This window comes from Hyperoodon ampullatus (genome assembly GCF_949752795.1).
Source record: "Hyperoodon ampullatus genome assembly, chromosome: 3".
Classification (NCBI taxonomy): Eukaryota; Metazoa; Chordata; class Mammalia; order Artiodactyla; family Ziphiidae; genus Hyperoodon; species Hyperoodon ampullatus.
Genome location: NC_136916.1, coordinates 73066733 through 73088158, shown reverse-complemented (window position 1 = coordinate 73088158; position 21426 = coordinate 73066733). Strand labels below are relative to the sequence as shown.

The window sequence follows — 21426 nt, the reverse complement described above, 5'->3', positions numbered from 1 at the left end:
TTCCATGTAATGAAAATATAACCTCTTCATAGTATTTTCCTGGTATTTCTGGGCTTTGATCTTGTAAAACTGTATTGATTTAAATTCTGCAAAGCCATTCCCTTGGGGGCAGCTGTAGGAACCTCTGAAGAATTTTCTTGGAATTTCCTTGGGCTCATGGTGAAATGTAAAGTCATCTTCAATCTGAAAAGTAACAACTAGAAAGAGCAGAAGGACTTATTTCAACCATCCTGACAAGGTGGGCTTCAGGTTGGGGGTGCAGGGGGCACTTTTCACAAGATGGTGCCTGGTGGCCCTCTCCTGCCATGATGTGCATGTGAAACTCCTGGGGCTCCAGTTAACATGCAGATTCTTTCTCTGTAGGTCTAGGGCAGGGCCTGAGAGTCTGTATTTCTAAAAAACTCCCAGAAGATGGTGATGCTGCCAACCTAGAAGGGTACTTTCTAAGATACTTGTCAGTAGCTTGTTAGTGGTGCAAAATCCTGAACCCCACCTCAGACCGATGAATGGAGTCTGAATTTTAACAACATCCCAGGGGATTCCTGTGCACCATACAATGTGACAAGGCTGGTTTCTAGGGCCTCCCTGCATGCTGTGCCCACAGCAGACATAGCTAATCTATCACCACTCTGATGATGAGTTGAGATGCTTCTTTGCACAGTGCCAAAAGTGCCCTACTCATGCCTGACATTCAGTCTGGGAAAGAAACCTTATGGCTGGTCTGGACTAGTAAGATTAAGAAGAGTCAGCCCTCATAAATGGCTAATGAAACGGGAGAGAGAAACAAGTCAGAGCAAAGTCTGGCTTGCAGAAGCCCCCAAACCAAAAAGATTTCTAAAAAGAGCCCAGGAAGTGTCTGCAAAGATGAGATGAAACATAAATATATGTGAAGGGGAATGTCTCAGGGGGAGTAGGTCTAGAGTCAGCCAGAGAAGGGTCTCTGAGGTCTAGACCTGCTGAAAGCCACCTGTGGCATTGATCAGGGAGAAAACCAGGAAGAAGGTTCTAGAAGGGTTGAAAAAGCTGCCCACCCAACTGGGAGTTGCTTGGCCAGGGTTGAAGGAAGGGGCTGGGGTCTGTCTCCCCAGCAGGAGAGTCTCAGGGGGCATAAATGGGACATCCCCTACACAGCAGGCAGAGACCAGCCCTGTCACATCATGATCTCATTTAGGTCTCTCGACCTGTGATGGAGGTCCCACCATCCCCTTCTGACAGGTGAGGAAACAGTCCCAGAAGGTTTGAATAAAGAGGTTAGAAAATGCTTTAGCGGGAATCTGACCCAGTCTGTATGCTTACAAGGCCCATCTCCTAGGCTCATACATGTTTATCCTTTAGCATTAAAAAATCTATTTCCCGCAGTCTCTTGGCAAATTTCCATTAGGGAGTCCTTGGCTGTCTTGCCTGTGTGAGGGACAGGGAGAGAGGAGGATTGGGTGAGTACCCAGGTAGGCGTGATGGTTGGGAGCTGAGGGCAGGCAGGACAGGGCTCTGTCAGATGAATGATGAGTTGGGCAGCAGTGATGTCTTCGTGTCTGTTTCACTGCAAGTGTGCTTGGTGTGTCACACCTGCTCTCTTGTTTACCCCCATGACACCCTATCTGGGCAGGAAACGTGACTCCCATTTTCAGAAGAGGAAGTAGAGGCCTGAAAAGCTCAGGTGCCGGGTGTGAGTACTCCCTGGGCAAAGAATCACACCCACATGTGTCTGGTCTCAAAAGGCAGGACCCCTTATAGGCTCAATAAGAAGTGAGTGGGCTTTTGCGGGCTAGCCTGTACACTAATCTCCAGTTCTAGCATTGTGTCTATGATACAATTGAAGTTTGAGGCACTCTAATGTCAACTCCATTTCTTTGTAAGTTGGGAAAGTCCTATTTCTCACAGTGGAAAAAAGTTCACTGGCAACTTCCTACTTAGCTTGGTCCCATCTAGTGGCCAACTGAAAGAGTGCAATGGAATCATTGGACCTTGCTAGCAGGTGCAAAGGCTGGCACTTCCTGGGATAAAAGATGGGCTGAAATTCATAATAATTGAAGTGTCCATGGAATTTATAAGATGCACATTTAAAACATGTGAAACCTATAATTCCAGTTTTGTTCTTAATGTTTAAGCTTATTAACTGTTGCTGGTAGAAAATACACCTTATCCAATCCATTGTCTTTTAACTGATAAACTGTATTTGATGATAATATATGACATATAATTAATATAAATAATAGAATTAATAGAATATAAATAATATATGTAATAAATACAAGCCCAGTGCTTGCAGACATGCTCAATAATGAAAAACATAAATTTGAAAATGTTACAGGTCACTAATTAATCTAATCCCCTGGGGGTGGGATGGATGTTTTCGGATCACCATACTGCCATATCAAAAAACAAAAAAACAGATAAAAGTATACATAAATAGCCTTCCCATCTGTCATACCTAAACATATGCTAAGACATGATGTACTTTCTAGAGACTTTCTAATCACAGGGGAACCTCAAGAGCTCCGCCTGTGCAACTCTTACACCACAAACACAAGTGCAGGAGAATCCCCAGGTCATCTCATGAGAACACAGATTTTAACAACCTCTCCCACCCTTTCTCCACTGCAGGATTCAAGTAATGGCAAAAATCCAAAGGAAGATTCTTTGGTAATTGATGCTTCTTTATAGGGAGTCCTGGCTGAAAGGCAGGAGGAAAGTCTTGTCACTGTGAGGTTAGGATGGATGAGCCCAGGAGTGATTCGCCAAACTAACACACTCAAATTAGTTTTCATACATTTTGGGTTTGGCAAACTGTATCTTGCTAAGCCCCCTTTCCCGACATTTTTATACCCCTGTGGATTTCAAGGAAAATTTAATATGTATGTTTCGGATTCAATTCGGCTTAACTCAGCACAATTGTTTAGTGAGAGCCACTTTGTGTCCAAGAATCTTCCAGAACCCTTTTATAAGCCCCTTAAACAACTTTCTTTCTAACCAGGAAGTGTGTTTTGTCAGGAGTAAATTGAACTCAAACGCCCAAATAATTCAAATTTGGTTCAGAACTCAGAATCCCCGAATTTTTAAGAGGGTTGGAAAGTTTACAAACAAACCTTCATGTCACTGAGGAGGTCCGGTGGCGGTACTAAGATGTGTAGAGTATTACGAGTGAGATGCAGTGATTACATGTGGTGACATTTTATGTGCTTTAAAGCCAAAAGTCTGACTTCTTGCTGTCTGGATCAGGTGCTGGCCTGGCCAAGCAGCTTCCAGGTCTGGGTGGCCCAGGACCCGTGCAGTCCCATCAGCTTTCTGAGTGTTGGTACCTTCCTCAGCAGGCTGGAGAGTGAAGCCACAATAGCTAACACCCACGGGCACCATAGAAATGTGGGCTACCTGCCCAGCCGCATGAGGGCCTTTGCAACAAAAGGTCTCTCTTCCCTAGATAGGACCTCACCATCCAATTTAGGCAGTTAAGGCTGTAGATGAATCAATGAGCTAGCTTCATTTATTCTATCCCAGGGTTAGTTTTGTCTTTTCAAAAAATTTTACTGTAAACCTGAGCACAGAATGTTCAGAGCATTTGATTAAAGCCAAAAAAGTACAGATGGTGATAAGACTTTTTTTAAACGTGCTGCTCTTTCTATACAAACATGATATAATTATTCCAGTTGAGTTTAGAAGTTTGTTTTTCTAGTCATGGTGATGGGGCATGGTTTAAATAGCCAGCTGTGTCACTTAGTAATGAGGTTCAGCCACATGTAGCAGAAAGTCCAAATAGCAAGCTTAAATAAGACAGGGATTTACATTTTGCTTACATGTAAGAAATCCAAGAAAGGAAATCCAGGGCATAAAGCCTAGTTCCAGGGTCATCAAGGACTTGGGCTCTTCCTGTGTGCCTGCTCCAACCTCTTTACCATACAACTTCCATTCTCGGCATTGCTTTATGGTCACAAGACGGCTGATGGAGGCCCAGCCCTCATGTCTATGGTCCAGGCAGCAGGAAGAAAGAAGAGCCTCTCAACTGACTCAGTCCCATGTAACGAGCTTCTTTTGAAGCCCAAACCAAAGACTTTGGCTTATATCTAATTAACAACTACTGTCTGCCAGAGAGGCTGGAAAATATGTTTTATCAAAGCACATTGTTGCCTTCAATAATATAAAGTTCCACCAGCAAGAAAAAAGTGAAGAACTGGGTGGTCAACCAGTTGTCTCTACCTTACCTGCCATGCTCTCTCCTGCCCTTTTCACAACTCTTAATCACAGCAGTTACTGGTGGAAGGCGGACCAGGAGAAAATGCTGGCAGCCATGAACTGTCAGGCTGAGTGTGTGAGACCTAATCAAGGCCTGACCCACAAAGATTCTGATGTGTCTTCTTTGCTTTTAGGTACTTAGTTCTCTGCCTCCGCCTGGACTAAAACTGATTTACCCCAGATCAATATTGTGTGTGGAAGATCTTCCCTCAAGGCCAGAAAGGACTAGAGGGGCTGGAGGGGTTGGGTGTCAGCTGGCTCATCTTCCTCAGGCCTGGGCGTTCCTGCCTCTGGTGTCATCACTGATGAAATCTTGCAGGAAAGCAGATGTGTTTACATGTTCCCTGAGGAGAGAATGATGTAGTAGCATGGGGGTCTTAAGTTACAGGGAGCCTGAAAGGCAAGTAGTCCCCTACTCAAGTCAAGTTTGGGCAACATTGAACAATACACATGAAACGTGGCATCCACTTCATTGACCCCAATTGGGAGGTGCTCGCAGTAAAGTCTTTCCTCACCCCACCAGCCCAGTTTTTAGCCAAGAAAACTGAGGTGAGGTCACCTGCACTGAAGGGCCACACTACTTCCCTTCTTTAGAGAACCGCCTTCACCCAAGGAGCCTCGCTTTCCATGAAAGGCTACCACATGCCCGGGTCTTGGAGGCTGACGTTGACTCCTGGGTGCTGGGTGAGGTGAGTGGCCTGTGGGAGGCAGCTCTGCAGCTGGCCACCAGCTCTGGAGGTGCTGAGGGGCCTCAGCAGGCCTCTGGGAACACCCAGGAAGGCTTAGGTACCAGACTGGAAATGAGGTAAAACAAAATGGGGTTCCATTATTATCATTCTCCTTTTCATTATGAATTACATTTGCTACAGACCTCAATATCTCCTACAAGGTTTATGCATTTAAAAATGAATTAGGTTGAGATTTTGGAGGGGGTGGAATATCTAACTTAAATTTTATCTCAGTCTTTTATCTCATCTTTATTCATGATTATTTTTATTAAATGTTCATCAAACTAGTAAGCCCTCAGCATGAGATGTCCTGGACTTATATAATTTGAGATGCCAAGAAGCCAAGCAGCAGATAGCAGCAGCACCACCACAGAGTTGAATACAAAATACAAATACTATTTTTACAATGAAATTAGCAGAGTGGCTATTGCTTGACCAGGGAAGTTGGTGGAAGCCAGAGAGAAGCCAGGAAGACTTGCTAACTTCCCAGAAGAAAGCCTACTAAGAGGAATCAATCTCAAGGAAGAATAGGAAAATGAGAAGCTGGCATGTATACAGCACTTTACAGCTTATACACACCATTTTCTTACTTTAGCTTCCCTAAACACTATAAAGTGAGATTATTTTACAGAAAAAGAAACCGAAGCTCAGAGTGAAGTGTACAACGGAAGGGCACACAGCTGGAATCCAGGTCAGGGATGTGGTCAGAAGGGTTGGGCCTCTAAAGCCTTAGATGTTCAGACAATCCCCCTGCCGCCCAGACATCCAATGGCTGATAATGGGAGAAAACAGTCCTTCCTCCTTTCCTGGCACCTATGGTCACCACCTCTGAGGCTGGTACCTAAGGGTTTGATTTCTATACAAGGCACACCTGGAGGGATGCTGCTATCATTTTGCACCTATACGTTTGCTGTGCTCTCTGCTGCCCCAGTGACATGGGGCCACAGTAGACAGGTGCTGCCCTTGGTGAAAGAAGGGTGCAGAGGAAGGTAAAAGAAATCCCTCCTCCACACCCTGCACCATCCACCCACACACAGTCTGGCCTTGGTTCCTCCACTGCAGGTGATGTCTGGTACAAGTATCTGCATGCCTCTGTTTACTTACCCATAAAATGGGGAGAAGAGCATCTTGATTCCATCCCTCCTACTGAGTGGCAAGACGGGAGCAGAGGTAGCCTGCTGGTTTGAACAAATCTCGAGCCAGGCCCATCCTCCTAACCTGCTCTCTGGGAGCCGCCTCCTATGGCTGAGTACCCGACTCTGATCCCAGGCTCCCAGGATCATGTGGGTGGATGTCAACAGGAGGAGCCACAGGTGAGGTTGTTGGCCCCCAAGGCCAACTGCTGCTGGTCAGGAGGGTCTGCCTCCAGACCCTGCAGGCCCTGCTGGGCCCAGGCACCCAGACGCTGGGGCTCAACATCCAGGTAGAGGCCCTGGCATGAGACATCTGCCCACGTTTCCAAGAGGCCTGAGCGGGGGCTACGGGGCCAGCCAGGCAAGACAGGGAGCCCAGGAACTGGCAGGAGCAGCTAAGGAAAGAGACAGCATTGTTCTGGGACTCATCAGTGTCAGTAAACCTGGCATCAAGAACAGATTCACTGATGTTGGTCAGCCCCGGGGGACCCATTATCCCCTTTCCCTGCTTCACCTGTGCATTCTAAGCCACAACAGCATAGGACCCTTTCATTCCCAGAAGGCAGGTGGTCTGATGACAGGTTTGCAAAAGTTTAAAAGCTTATTCCACTATCCAGGACACTCAGCAGCATTGCAGTGAGGAAGGAGAGAGAGGACAGAGATGGACACTGAGAGCCCCAAAACAAACAGAAGGAGCCTCAGGACAGTAAGGAGTGTCCGCATTGCTTGGCACTTGAGATTACTCACAGAAGGAAATGGACTGAGGGGCTGAGGGTTCTGGGGATTAAACCACTGCTTTTGTCCTCCAGTTGATGCCCCACATCATCGTTCCAGAAACCTGAGGGATGACATACATGAGAAGCCGCTTCCATGTCTCAGATAGGACCTGGAGCAAGTCCCTGGCTTCGGTGGAACGTTTGAGAGGAGCTGGATGTGCTTCCTTGGCAAGTTGAGCAACCTACGCGATAAGCGCTTCAACACTTAAAGCTGCAAAGATCTCACGTGCTTTCTCTTTTGTTTATTATTTTTTAAAAAAATAAGGTATAATGGTATGCCTTTAAAAAAAATCAGAACAATTGCATCCCAGGGCCTCGGGCTGGAGCCCCGCTGTGAGCCTGTGAAGGTCAGGGGCCTGGCCGCGCTGGGACGCCACAGCACGGGGAAGGAAGGGCCAAAGGCTTTTCCTTAGCCTTCTGCCCCTCGGCATGTGACGCCCAGGGCCGGGGGAGATTCCGTGCCCGCTTGCCCGCAGTCCCGGCACGGGCCGAGTGGGGCGCGGCGGGCGTTGGTCCTGCAAGCCCGGCCCCGGCGTCTGGACTCTAGGCCGAGGCACGTGGGCAGCGACGCGGGGCCTCCCCGCGGGGTCCCCGACCCCGGACGCGGCGCAAGGCCCTCAGCGGGCGGGCGCGCCTTCCCGGAGCGCGGGGCGCGGACCGAAGTTGGGCGAGTGCACGGAGCGTCAGCGGGCCGGGGGCGGCAGGTGCCGCGGGCGGACTCGCCAGCCAGCGCTGCGGCCCCGCGCCCCCGATTCCTGCCCCGGCCCTCTGCCCGAGCCCTGGGACTTCCGGGGCCCGGCGGCGTTTCGGGAGCTCCTCCAAGGGAAGCCTCCCGGGCGGGGAGCGCGCGGCGCGGTGGCCGGGCGGGGGGTGGCCGGGCTCCCGCAGGGGCGGCGGCGGGCTGGGGTGAGGCGGGCCGGCCCCCTCCCCTCCCGCCAGCCCTCCCTTCCTCCAGTCCTGCAGCCAATTAGACAGCCCCCTCGGGCGGGAGGCGTGGGGCGCTCCATAAAGCGGCGCGGAGCTGTCACCCCGCGAGTAGGCTGCGCACCGCCCAGGCCGGAGCAGGCGCCGAAAACTCGGGCGCTTCGGACCCGGGAGCGTGGAGGAGCCATGGCCACCACCAACGGGGCCGTGGAGAACGGGCAGCCGGACAGGAAGTCACCCGCCCTGCCGCGCCCCGTCCGCAACCTGGAGGTCAAGTTCACCAAGGTGAGACGGGCCCGCGTCCCACCCGACGGCCGCCTGGCTCCGCGCTGGGCTGCCCGGCCACGGTGGCGGGGACCAGGGGTGAGCAGGCCGGGAGCCCCGCTGCTCCGCTCCGAGAGTGCGGGGAGCTGGGGCGGCGCGCCCTCAGCTGAGTTCGCCTGGCGCTCCTGTGACTCGAGCCTCTCCGCTCAGCCGGGCCCTCCCGAAGCAGCGTTCAGCACTGGGCATCCCGGGCGGGAGTCCGCCGCGCACTCCAAAAGGGACTCCAAGATCCGCACCCCAAGACGGGCTCTCGGGAGCGAAAACCGGGCGAGGGAGGCTCTGCAGCGGCCGCGCGGTGCCAGGCTGAAGCCCGGCGCGGCCCCGACGTGCCCCTGCAGGGCCCGCTTTGAAGGCGAGCGGTGGTGCGCCGTGACTTGGGCGCGGTGGTCTTCCCGCAGACCCTGCGGCGTAGTTTCCGGGGCTGAAGGGGTCGGGCTTCGAGAGGGTCAGAGGGTGCCTGAAAACACCAAGAGCCGACCTGAGAGGTCAGGCTGCCTCGGGAAGTGTCCGGAAACGTCAGCGAGAGCAAGCGGAGAGAAGTCGGGCACCTCCTGTGCTTAGCTCTTACCAGCTTACCAGTAGAACGAGGGCTAGTAGGAAGGTGCTCACTGATGAGACTGTCCCGGAGCCCAGAGACCTTGGTCTTGGCAGATCATGGTCTCAGATCTGAGCCTGGGAAACCGCGGGTGGCAGGGCCCCATCGCGCCGCGGAGTTCCGAGGCTCGCTGTCGTTTTTGCGCTGTGGGCTAGGAGGCTGGAGCACCGGCAAAGCGGTGAGAACACCTGCCTAGGGCAGAAAGAAATATCAGTCATGTTTGCGACTGGAGTCTCTCTGATGCCACGATGGGTTCTGATGACAAAGTTCTCCCAAGCTGGTACAGCAGGAGATTGCCTGGCGAGGCCTGGAGCCCGGGCTGAGCAGGGCTGGGAGCTCCGTTGCCAGCGGGGAGCGTGTCCCCTCCGGTGGGAAGACACCCCGAGGCTGTTTGGAGGCCGTTGGGCTGGCACTGGGGGCACTTCAGGGGGGCAGGCCAAGAGGCACGGTTGGCTTCACTTTCCCCAAGTTTGTCTCCTTTTATTTTTGCATCTTATCCATTGCCCCCAACTCCAGCTGACACAGCACTTAGAAAATTCCTCCATCAATTTTACTTTCACAAGTAGCAATTATGTCTCTCAAATAGTTTTAATCAAGCAGAGAAAGTTGTAGGCCACTATGTGTGGCCTTCAGATTTTGATCTCTTGGCGCTTATTGTCGGCTGGACCTCTGATCACATGACATTAAAATTAACTGTTTCCAGAGGGCTCTGTAATCAACAGACACACTTCGATGGAGATTATTTTTAATGTAGTTTCCTAAGTAGTATCAGCTTCAGAGTGCAAATTCTAACTCATATTCTGGGAACAGTGAAAATAGTACCTAAATTTTTTTAGCCCCTAACACTCGTGGTGGTCACCTGTTGTTGTTGGTAGTAGCGTTTTGTTTTATTTTTGTTTTATTGGATTTTAAAAAACAGTATAGAAACCAGAAATTACATATATTATTTTCCTATTCCTTTTTACCTTTTTTTAGTGCTATCAGAGCAATGGAGTCACATATGGAAAGTTACCTCTTTGTCTGCAATTCTTTCTGCCCTTTCACAAGTGTAAATGCAGCCCTTAAGTAGAGAGGTGGATTTTAGCACATTCACAGAGTGACCGGTGTTTGTTGTCCTGCTGGGTGCCCCCTCTTCTTAGTGGAACAGAACCGGGTTGTGACTAAGGCTGAGGGAAGGGCATGAGATGGAGGGGGCTGGAGAGCCAGGATCCTTAGTGGCTCCTAGGCGATGATGACTGCAGCAGCCTGACAGTAGACTGCTGTACCCTCCTTTCCTCTGGAGGGCAAGGCCTCTGCCTCTCTGTCCTTGCTCCAGGCCCACCTCCACAGAGGCCTCCTCCTAGCAGTTGTGGGGTTGGGGCAGCCTGTGTGGTTGTGACTGAGGGTGGGGAGCCCAGGCAAGCAATGCTTAAGGAGCCCCTGGCTGCAGAGGCAGCCCACAGGGCTGAGGAAAGAAGCGGGAGAAACAGAACTACAGTATCGAGGCCCCCAAGGCCCCCGAGGCCCCCTGGCTGTGGAGTGTGTGAGCAGTAACGGTCTGTTATTTTTCAAACCTGACTCATGGTGCTTCTTGTTAATGGAGGACAAGCTGGAAATGGTGGGTCTGAGCCCCAGCCTTGGGGGACCATTTCCCAGGGTAAGTCCAGTCTCCAGAAGGACGAAGTTCCTTTGTTCTCATGTTTTAACACTGGGCTCTGCTCTGTGATTTTGGTGAGGGGTGGTTCCCCCCAAAACCCCCACATAGGTCTCAGAGGGTAGCAGCCTGTTTCACTGCATAGGGCCCCTTCCTTTCCTTCCAGTAGTAGAAATTCTTTTTTAAGATTTTCTGGCTCATTAAAACACTGGTTTTTATGATCTGTTTTATGAAAAATAAAATTCACTCAAATTTCCTTTTCTGAAAATATGCTCCTTTTGAGTATAGCTGAGGTCCAATGGAAGTTTCTGTAAGTGGCGTCAGCAGAACTCACTGTGTGACCACCACCTTCGCCTCTTCTGGGGCACCCGTATCTTGACAATAGCTGTGGTTTTCCAGCTCAGTCTGGATAGTATACCATTCCGTTCCTTCAAAATGTGAGTCCCATCCACTCAATGTAACATAATTTTATTCCTCTATAAGTTTTGTTTCATACCAATTCACAAGTCAAGGGGAACAGATTTTTTCTAGACCCATTTTCCTGTTTTGGGGTTCAAAACAATACAGCCAGCATAATTGGTAGGCCACACTTACCCCTTCCTCATTTGTGTTTTTGTTTTCTTTTATTGGAGAGAAAAAGCAACAGTAGAAACCACTTACAAAATTACTTACTAATGTAGTATAAAGAAAAAATTTTTGCTAAATTAGAAACATTGTGATGGGAAAATATGAGTAGAGTTGAGCAGTCTGAATTTTTTTTAAGTTGCTGGTTAGAAAGGACTATGGATCAATGTCATGAACGACCAAGTAATTTTTTTTTTTTTTTTTTTGGAGGAGCATGCTTGGAGATGAAGTATAACAGACATCTGATCATTGCAATCTGTTTTTATCCCCTTATTTATATTCTCTTCTACCACCTTCTCATTTTCCCTCCTCCTTGGAATTGATACCAGGAAGGTCCTAGAATCAGCAGTTTTCACTGACAGTCTCTATTATCTAACCCACGAAATTTCATCTTCCGACAAATGGGCCTCTCTTCCTGGCTGCACTTTCCTCCCCACGCTAACTTAACTCCTCCTCTCTACTTATTAATTTCTCACTGTTACCGAGTGATTGCTTGCTGGATGGCAAAAGTGAACTCTTGGATTTGGTTTCAGCTGGAAGAATAAACCTGTAATTGTAGCCTGGCCTTTTCCGCGCGCTTCCCTGGGGGCCTGGCCTCACGTTGAAGGCGCTGAGCTTCCAGAAGTCAGATGGGCACAGCCCACGGCCGAGGGTCGCTCTCAGCTCTGGACCCCACACAGGGAGGCAGGGGCCCTCTGCCCACCTGCCCAGCCAGAGCTGGCCTTCTGTACATTGTCCCCACCGCGCTCAAATTTCCCTGCTTTCCAGGGAGAGTTATCAAAACAGTGCACCAGTGGCTTCCCAGAGCGGGCTTCCTTCCCTGTGAGCTTAGGATTTTTTACAGGACAGCCCAGGACAGAGAACATAGTCAGGTTGCACACTGGATGAGTTGGCTCCCCTCTAATCCATCCTCACTGGGGAGTCAAGTATTCCGAATGAATGAAATTCACAGTCACTGAAATTAATCCTTGTAGTGATGCAATTCTCCCTTTAAATGACTCAAAGATATGCATATAGATATAGACATAGAATAAATGCATATAGAGATGTGCATATAAACATATGCATAGAGATATAGAGATGGAATCTGATGAGCTAGTTCTATACTTAGAAATTATTGATGACATTTTACTTGATGGAAATGCTTCTAAAGCATATCAGTCATGTTTGCGACTGGAGTCTCTCTGATGCCACGATGGGCTCTGATGACAAAGTTCTCCCAAGCTGGTACAGCAGGAGATTGCCTGTCCTCTCACTGGGTAGCCTGGGCCTCCATTCTGTCAGAACATGTTTTATGTATTATCTGTCACCTCTGTTCCTAGTTCTTTCCCAAAAGCCCTCTCTTTTAATGCTTTTTAAGGCAGTTAGAACTTAGGGTAAACTAAGAGTAAATAGTACACACATTTCAGTGCATAGACTTGTGAATTCTTTTTAGTTTGCTCACGATGTCTTTTTCTTTTTAATGTCTCTATTCTCGGCTGTGTTCTAGATAACCGAGTCTCTGAAATAAGTGATTTTTGTGAGTTAATTATTTGGTTCTGGACATAAGCCGTTATTTGCTACATATGTTAATATAACCAGAACATTTCCTAACACAGATATTTATCTTTGTATTCCAATACTGGCTTTTATTAAGCCCAACATGAAAATAGACATTTTAAAGGGAATGGGGGAAGGGGGCTGATGTGAATTAATGAGGTTATAGTAAGATCCTTATATAATGCCAGTTCCTTGGTGATCTAGCTGGAGCTTGCAGCAGGAAGGAGGGAGAAGGTAGTGCTCACTGCTGACATACTCTTCAGGGGCAGGTGGATTGCTTATATATATATATATATGCATATTTAATCTTCCCTCGAACTTGCTGAGTGTGTAAAATTTAACTTATACCCTTTATGTAACTATCTAACCCTGCTATTTCTCTGTGACTCCATCTTATTGTTTAAAAAAAGAGAGAGAGGGCTTCCCTGGTGGCGCAGTGGTTGAGAGTCCGCCTGCGATGCAGGGGACACGGGTTCGTGCCGCGGTCCGGGAAGATCCCACATGCCGCAGAGCGGTTGGGCCCGTGAGTCATGGCCACTGAGCCTGCGCGTCCGGAGCCTGTGCTCTGCAACGGGAGAGGCCACAGCAGTGAAAGGCCCACGTACCGAAAAAAGAAAAAAAAAGAGAGAGAGAGGATATTTTAGAAAAACATTCTAAATTAGTTTTATTGTGGCAAAATGTAGTTCTCTGAAAATGTATTAAAAGTCAGGAGACTTGGATTCTAATTCTGAGTGTGCTCCCGGTTGGGCATGTGGCTCCATCCCCCTTCCAGGTCCTACCTATAAAAAAGGCAGACAGGTAGGTTGGAGGGATAGAAGGAAAAGACGTTACCTAAGGTCCTCAGTATGTTGGAATTATATGATTTTGATTTAAACCTAATGCATTACAACTTCCTTTCCTGGTTAGATATTCATCAACAATGAATGGAACGAATCCAAGAGTGGAAAAAAGTTTGCCACATATAACCCTTCAACTCTAGAGAAAATATGTGAAGTGGAAGAAGGAGATAAGGTGGGTGCCCCCTTCTCCAGTAATTCAATTACAGATCACTAGAGGAAAAGGAAACGCTTCAGCTGACTTATAAGGCAGAACTGGCCCACACTGAGGTTGGACCTAAGCGAGCTGCTTCTCAGACACTTGGCCCAGAATGGGATCAATTAGGGACGATGTGCTGCAGAGTCACTCTCCTTTGATAGATGTTTCTCCATCTATGAGGATGACCTCAGCTATCCTTATCACGTGGCTAAAGGAAAGGTTTTTATCAACTGTTTGATACTGGTGGCGTTAAATAATCTTTCCAGAAAGCATTTCCGGCTGGTGTGTTTCACCAAATGCAGCATTCTGGCAGGAGACACTTTAAAAAAAAAAATAAAAAAAGACTTGAAGGAAGAATGACTTGCTAAGTCATGCAGAGGTAATAATGTCATGCAACTGCCAGATTTCTTTTCTACCAGAAACTTAAATTATCTTGTAAAGCTATAGTCTATAACCCTATTTGATAGTGCAGGGTATATTTTATAAGCTATATTATATGTATACATTCTATATTATATATATTATTATATATAAAGCTAAGGGACTCCTGGATGTGTCCTTGATACATTTCAAACCATAAAGTATCTTTTGAATATGTATCATTGGGGGAAAGGTTGAAGGTACAGCTTTTGTAAGGAGCGAAGGGAAATGTAACCCTCTCCTCAACCACTAGAGTACTCATCTGATGTTCTTAAGTGTGTAGGTAATGTTGAATGTGAACAGGGTGAATGGCACATGTGTAAAATAGGCTTGAATTTGATCCTACTAGTGATGGTTTTGTGATAGGTATGCAATGTGCAGTTTCCACCTATACATACCCTCCCATGTGCAGCACCCCATGCTAAGCTCTGTTTACAAAGATACTAGCACTGAGGAGCTCGTGTGAAGATGTGAAGGTGTAGGGGTGGAGCATGATGCAGAGCAGGACTCCCAGGTGCAGTATACAGGTATCAGGGAGGAGAGTAAGACCCCTGCCCCCGGCTCTGGCTCGTCCCATGGTCCCAGTGACTGTTCCAAGCACCAGAAGACAAAGGCTGCCCTGTTCCTGCAGCTGGAGAGGTCCTGGCCTCCACCCCAGAGCCTGGGACAAGGAATTCAAAGACCTAATATCTCCCTTGCCAAAGCTTCTGCTCACCTCCAAGCCCACTTTGGAGACACAGAATCTTGGTGGAGTGTTCCTCTTGACTGGTTCCAGGTGTCCACTGCTGGCTGCACCTCCCTAAGGAAGAGAGGCTCGGAGGGACCTGGGGGGCGAGCCCCTGCCCATCAGCAACCAGAGCCTCAAACCCCATTTTCCTGAACATAAGAATGGGTGTCAGGGAATTCCCTGGCTGTCCAGTGGTTAGGACTACATGCTTCCACTGCAGGGGGCACGGGTCTGATTCCTGGTTGGGGAACTAAGATCCTGCATGCCTCGTGGCATGGCCGAAAAAATAACAATAAATAAAAATTAAAAAAGAATGGGTGTCACTACTCTAAACAGCTCTCATTCTTTCCCAGTAAAGAAGAAGTTTTGATTGTAATTCTTCTATCAGTGCATAGATGATCCAGTTCTTTTTCTACAAAATCATCACAGTTCTGCCCTCAGGGGGTAGGTGAGGTGAGGCTAAAGGGAGAAAAAGTCCCTGATCCTCCCCATCTAGGGACTTTTTCAATGTGGTCAGTTCTGAGATCCAGAGGAGGACTCGTACCCCCCGTTCTTGCTATTGGACTGCAGTCCTCAGCTGCAGTAAAATGCCAAGACAGACATTTCCCACCTAATTGGTGAGCTGTGGGAGTGTGTTTGTATCCAAACTGAGGTAGCAAGTAGATGATCTTTTCCTACTTTGGTCACCAAGAAAAATAATTAAGGTCAGTGGTTTTATGACTATTTTAAACGCTTTGTATAATCAGAAGGAAAGTTAATCCTTGGCCATTGTAGAAAACTTGAAAGACTTAAGACATAAAGAAGAAAAAAACCACTTGAACGCCCCCAGCCATTAAAGTGATTGGAAACCTTGCTGTTGCTCTGAGCTGCCTGCCACCCCTCCTTCCTCTGCAGCGGGCGGAGACTCTGCTGTTCTCTGACAGCTGAGCCCTCAGCGAAAGGTGACACACTCTCTCTATTGTTTCGGCCGTGCAGCTCGACGTAGACAAGGCCGTGGAGGCTGCACAAGCCGCCTTCCAGAGAGGCTCGCCGTGGCGCCGGCTGGATGCCCTGAGCCGCGGCCGGCTGCTGCACCAACTGGCGGATCTCGTGGAGAGGGACCGCGCCGTCCTGGCCGTGAGTACATGAGCACGGGAGGCGTGGGGCCAGCCGGCCTCCCCGAGGGCCCACCCCCCTCAGAATGTGGGAGAAAGAACCTAGGGTGCTGTTTTGTGTGGCGGTGGGACTGCTTGGTCCTTTGAGGTGTGGCTTTCTGGCCATAGGCAGGCGTTTATGCTACTGGACGCATACTTTTTGTTTTGAAGTCGGACTTTTGTCCCCTGCAGCTCATCTTCTTGGCCTGGAGGAAGTTCAGCTCCATTAGTGGTTCCCAGACTTGAGATGTTCACAGACAGCTAGGCTGGGCTGGGCTGTATCCTGGTCCCCCCTGCACAGTTATGAACTTAACTTGTTTTCTTACATGAACTCCCTTTTAAAGTGAAATTTAACCTCATCCTAAGTGACAGTATCCATGAAATTACAGGTTTAATGTGCTGGTGTATTTTTTCTAATACTTATTAAAATAAATGCTACCACTTAACATAGAAAAGGTGTCCCCATATAGCTTAAAAATCACCCCTATTTCACCCCTGAAGTGGGCAGTGGTGAGTGTGTGTGGAGTGATGGTGAGGGCAGAATAACCTAGTTATAGGAAACCTCAGAGTATGAAAGACCTAGGTTCAAACCCCAGCTCTGCCACTTACTAGCTGTGTGGCTTTGGACAAGTTGCTTAACCTCCCTGAGCATATGTTTCTTTATGGACAGTATCACGAATAATGATATCTGAGTGTTGTGAGAACGATCCATTTAAAATCCTTAGCAGTCCCTGTCATGCAGTAAGCACTAAATAGATGATAGCTTTTATTAATAATGCTATCTAAAGACCCAGGTTCTAACCTCAGCTACTTGTTCTCCTGGCCAACAAATTTCTAGCACCTTAGTTCCTCAGCTGCAAAATGGGGATCTTTATTCATCCCACTGCATGAGGTTGGCCTGCTCTCATGAGATGGGCTATGAAGACATTTAGGAGTTGTAAGTACAGAATTGAACGAGATCCTCAGACCTTCTTTTGGTCTTGTGGTGAGTGCTTGATCAGAGGAAATCTTGGGGCCCCCTTGTGCCTTGAGGCCTTTGCAGCCTGCACACTCAGCCCTCATATGGCTCAGACTCCTGTGTAAAACTTGCCCCAGACCTGGAGGCCCAGTTGGTAGGAAAGGAAATCTCCTTTTTGGTCTCTGATTTGGAAAAATGGTTCTTTCCTTTCTTGATCTGATGCTGGGAATGAGTAGTCAAGTGGACACCTGCGTGGAGGTCAGTGCCAGCTAGGGCTCTGAAATTGCTCTTGACCCTGAATGTGTGTCTTGGGGTGGAGGGTGGAGAAACTACATTTTGGGTGCTCCTCTGGGGTGCGTTGCACTGAGGGTGCATCTGCACAGAGAGAACTGCACCTTCCTTCCGCCCTCCCCAGCTGGCCAGCCTGAACCCGGGTGAGAAGAGCTCCCTCCCCAGGTCAGTGTCTCTCTCCGCAGAGCCTCTGGTTTCTTCCTGCAACGAAAGCCAGTCTCAACTCTCAAGCTGCCAAACTGGCTTCTTCAAAAACATTTCTGTTTTCACCCAGCATGAGCTCATCGGTCTGCAATGTCCGTGAGGACTAATAGCAGGCGGGAGAGGATGTGCCTGGGCACCCTCCCCACCCTGTCCTCAAGTGTCAGTATCATCTTGGGGAGCAGTGGCTTCAAGGCCACCTTTACCTTCAGCCCTCCTGGCTGTCCTGGCAAGACTGGTGTTAAAGCACATAGAGCAAGTCCCCTCTGCCACCTGACCTCGCTGCCCACAAGAAATAAGATCCAGTTCTTCGCCACATTGTGAAAGGGACAAGAGAATGACTGGCAAATACAGTTTCTAAAACCCAGACCACATCACGGGAAAGCACGCCCTTGATGGGGTTTTCCTGCATTCTCCCGCACAAAGTGCCGCTTTCCATCATGTTCTCTTGCCAGCTTGGTGGCTTTGACAGAGCCGGGCAATTACTTTGTGTTCAGTGTTTGGAGACCATGTGGCAGATCCAGCAGCCCCAGCTCTTTCTCTCCCTCACTAAAGCACCTGGACTCAGACTCTGGCACTTCGGGCGCTCATCTTGGGAGCCTCGAAATAGGGGCTGTCCCTGTTTGCTCTCTTCTCAAGCAGATCCCCACTTCTGAGCCCCTCATTTAAGCCTTGGCGCTGGGGCATCTGAGGCATGTCCCACAGCACTTTTCCTTCATTCTTTAGTATCTGAGGGTTACCATGTGTTAATTTTTCAAAAGGCATATTTTTCTCCTAAAATGTTAAAAGAAATAAACTTAGAAGCAGCTGTGGTTCCCACATGGTCCAGACACAATAATTGTGTAAAAGTCCCAATGAGTTGCTAACACTTGATCTCTCAGATTCAGGCCTGTGTACTCACCTGCGAATCTTTTTTGATTTTTATTTTTTTAAAGAACTTCCTTTCTAAACCTGTTGTGACCCAGTTTTGCTTGGACAGATTCCATAACACCAACCTGGCAAATTCCTGTTGTCATTCCAGTAAGCAAACGTGACTAAGTTAATAATAAAAAACAGTCAATGCTTGTTGAATGCTCATCATGTACCAGGCTTATTGTGGGCATTTGACCTGTAGTATTTATTATCCTATTTGGAGAACGCTGAGGCCCAGAGAGTTTAGGTAATCTGTCCTAGTTTATCCAGCCAGAGAGGGTAAGCCAGGGCTGGATGTGGGCAGTGGCTCCAGGCCTCGCACGTCCCCACAAAGCTCTGTCCCAGTCTCCTGCCTTTCTCTCCCATCCCAGAAAAGGGCCAAGAGTAAACTCCCCGTTCCACTGACAGACGTGCGGATGCTGTATGGAGCAGCTGGGCCCTGGAGAATTTTGGCATTGTTTGCAATTGTTGGGTTTCCCCTGGGAAAATGCAAGTTCCGACTTAGAATGTAAATCAATAGGAGCCAAAGGTACAGTGTACTGGCTGTCACGTTGTCCTGACTTGGTCCCTGAGCAGCATCTACCAGGGGTGAGACACACCCGAGACCCAGACCAGCCCTGTCATCTCTAGCAACACACAGCCCTGTCTCCTTGCTGTCCCCAGCTGAGGATTGTGGAGCACCTGTCTGGCCCTAAAAGGGAAAATGATGACAATAGTCAGAGCTGTTATTATCATCATTTGAACAGTGGATGTGGCTGTTACTATGGGTAGACAGTGCTGTTAGCGCTTTATGTATAGGACTCCTCTAACCTGCACACTAGTCCTATGAGGTAGGTGCCATTACTGTTATTGTTGTTGTTTTACAGATGAGGAAACTGAGGTAGGGAGAGATTCAGGGACTTGCCAAGGCCACTCAGCTAGGAAAGTGGTTGCCTCCTGTTCAGAGAATTCTTGGTTCATTCCTGAAGCAAATATAGAGTAGCCCCAGCCATTCATGCGGCCATCCTACATCCTTTCCAGATGCAAATGTCCAGGGGCAGCGGCCTAAAAAGCAGTCACTGCCCTTACTGAAAGTCAGACGCCCCAAATTCAGTGCCAGCCATGCCGCCTACCCTCTGGATAACACAGTTGAGTTCCTGGGCTCTGTTAGCCCCTGTGTCTGCACCTTGAAGTGGGAGCAGAGCCATCCATCTCGGAAATGAGGCATATGCGAGTGCACACGGAGGGGCCTCTCTTCCTTTGTAAATCATTCTCTCAGCCCAGTGACTCTAAAATGAGAATCCTGCCCTGGGCTATGTGTCAGGGTGGCCACTTCCTGCAGCCATGGATGACGGGAGGGCTCAACTGGGGCCGCTTGTCTGAGGGACAAAGGGGTTCTCTTCAGCCCGGCTGGAAACAGAAAAGAATCCCTGCCATTGAGTGGCTGTGCGCTCGCCTGAGGAGTCGCCCCTCACCACCAAAGGCCAGTCTGCTCCCTTCCCACCACGCAGCGCATCCGGCTGGCAGCCCAGTGCGGGAGGAGCTCGGAGTGCGTCTTTGTGCTGGTGGCACGACCCCTCTGGGCCCCGTCACTCTTTCCACAGCTGTGCTGGTCAGCAGGGCCAAGAAGAAGGAACCTGCGTCCCCCTTTCTCTTTTGTTAGAGGAGCCAGCCCCTCCCCAGCCACCACCCCCCAAGTCCTTGAACCTTCTGAGAGCTCCCCGGAGTGCACAAACCCATGTGTCCAGGTCCCACTGCTGGGGCAACAGCACTCCAGACAGATGACAGAAGACCAACGCTGAGGCGTATTCCTTCCCAGCGAGGCTCCAAACCAGCCTTGTACCCGCTGTCCTTCGTGGGGACCCATGCCTGTGCTCTGGCCCACCCTCCAGGCTGAGGTGTTTTGAAAGAAAAGCAGTCCTTGACAGCCTGGGACAGGTCTTACTTTAAATGAGGTATCTTGCTTTCTGATGAGTCCCATGGCTGTGAGGTACTTGAGAGCAACGTTCTAGGACTCTGCTCTCTCTCCCTGCCCTGTCTTTAACAACCTGACGGTTAAAAGGAAAACTGTGTCTTAAAAATATGTTGTCTTATTATTGCAGACCCTGGAAACGATGGACACAGGGAAGCCGTTCCTTCACGCCTTTTTCATCGACCTGGAGGGCTGTATCAAAACCCTTCGATACTTTGCAGGGTGGGCAGACAAAATACAGGGCAGGACCATCCCCACAGGTGAGCCAACTCAGGACTCTCAGCCTCGTCCGGGGTCTCTTAGGGGTTCTGTCTTCTCACTCCTCTAGCTAGCCTCTTCAGAGCACCCCCAGGTCTTTTCCCCAGAGCATCCTTCCCACACCCAAAAAGGAAATGGCACTGTGTCAATCCTTGCTCTAAGGAATTTTACTTTTGAAATTGAGTTAAAAATCGCTTCATTGTGGAACAGGTAGGACTTAGAGCTGACACTTGGTGGGCTTCTGGGTTTCTTTCTTGTCTTTTTACTCCTTAAGATCCTTAACCTAGTTTCATGCGAGCATGTTCTTCTCTGTTTAATCTCTTTTCCAGATGACAACGTTGTGTGTTTCACCAGGCACGAGCCCATAGGTGTGTGTGGGGCCATCACTCCTGTAAGTATGGCAACTTCTCTAGATAGATCTGTATAGATCCCACCCCATTCCCCTGTGGCCTTTGGAACCAATTTCTAGTGGGTTTTGATTCGATTGCACTTGTATTAATTCAGCGTTTGCTCTGTGGCATGGAGCTTGGTGCTTGAGGGTCATCAAGATGGATCAGACCCCATGCCTGCTCTCAAGGCGTTGATTCCAGGAGTGCAACAGAAGACACATGGATTCAAACCAAAGGGGTCAGGGATGGCCAGCTCCCCTCGGGCAGTGGTCTCTCAGCTGGGCCTTGAGGATAAGAGAGTTGTTCAACAGGAAAAAGGGGTTTCTGAGCAGTAGGAATGGCCTGAGTGAGGGTGTGGAAGTGTCTGGACTACTTGGAGGGCAGTAAAGATAGCTGGTGAGGTCAGAGCTTAGGTGGAGACAAAGTAAGGAAGAGGAGGAGCAGCCAGCAGGTGGTGCTGGCTCAGCATCCAGTATGCCTTGCTTCCCAGGGCCCAGGACTTTATTCACTGGGCCTTGGAGAGTCTGGCAGGTGCTGGGGATGCTATGATGCTGCCATCTATTGGAGGAAACACCAGGCAACTGCACCAGCTGGGGAGGCGGGCGGCAGTGTGAAGAGGGTTGGAGAAGGGCTCTGCAGGGGCCAGGC

The 21426-nt window shown here is 49.1% G+C and overlaps 1 protein-coding gene across 2 annotated transcripts in view; it reads left to right on the top strand.

Annotated features, from left to right (window-relative positions):
* Positions 1–7974: 7974 nt before the first annotated feature.
* ALDH1A3 (aldehyde dehydrogenase 1 family member A3) overlaps positions 7975–21426 on the top strand; it is a gene marked incomplete at both ends in the record, with an annotated part of 33858 nt that continues 20406 nt past the window's right edge. The window contains 5 exons of one of the 2 annotated variants that reach the window (XM_079701389.1): positions 7975–8073; positions 13410–13514; positions 15661–15801; positions 20262–20391; positions 20719–20780. In XM_079701389.1, coding sequence (XP_079557515.1) covers positions 7975–8073; positions 13410–13514; positions 15661–15801; positions 20262–20391; positions 20719–20780 — 537 coding nt within the window. The remainder of the gene's footprint in view (positions 8074–13409; positions 13515–15660; positions 15802–20261; positions 20392–20718; positions 20781–21426) is intronic. The other variant, XM_079701390.1, reaches the window with a different exon arrangement.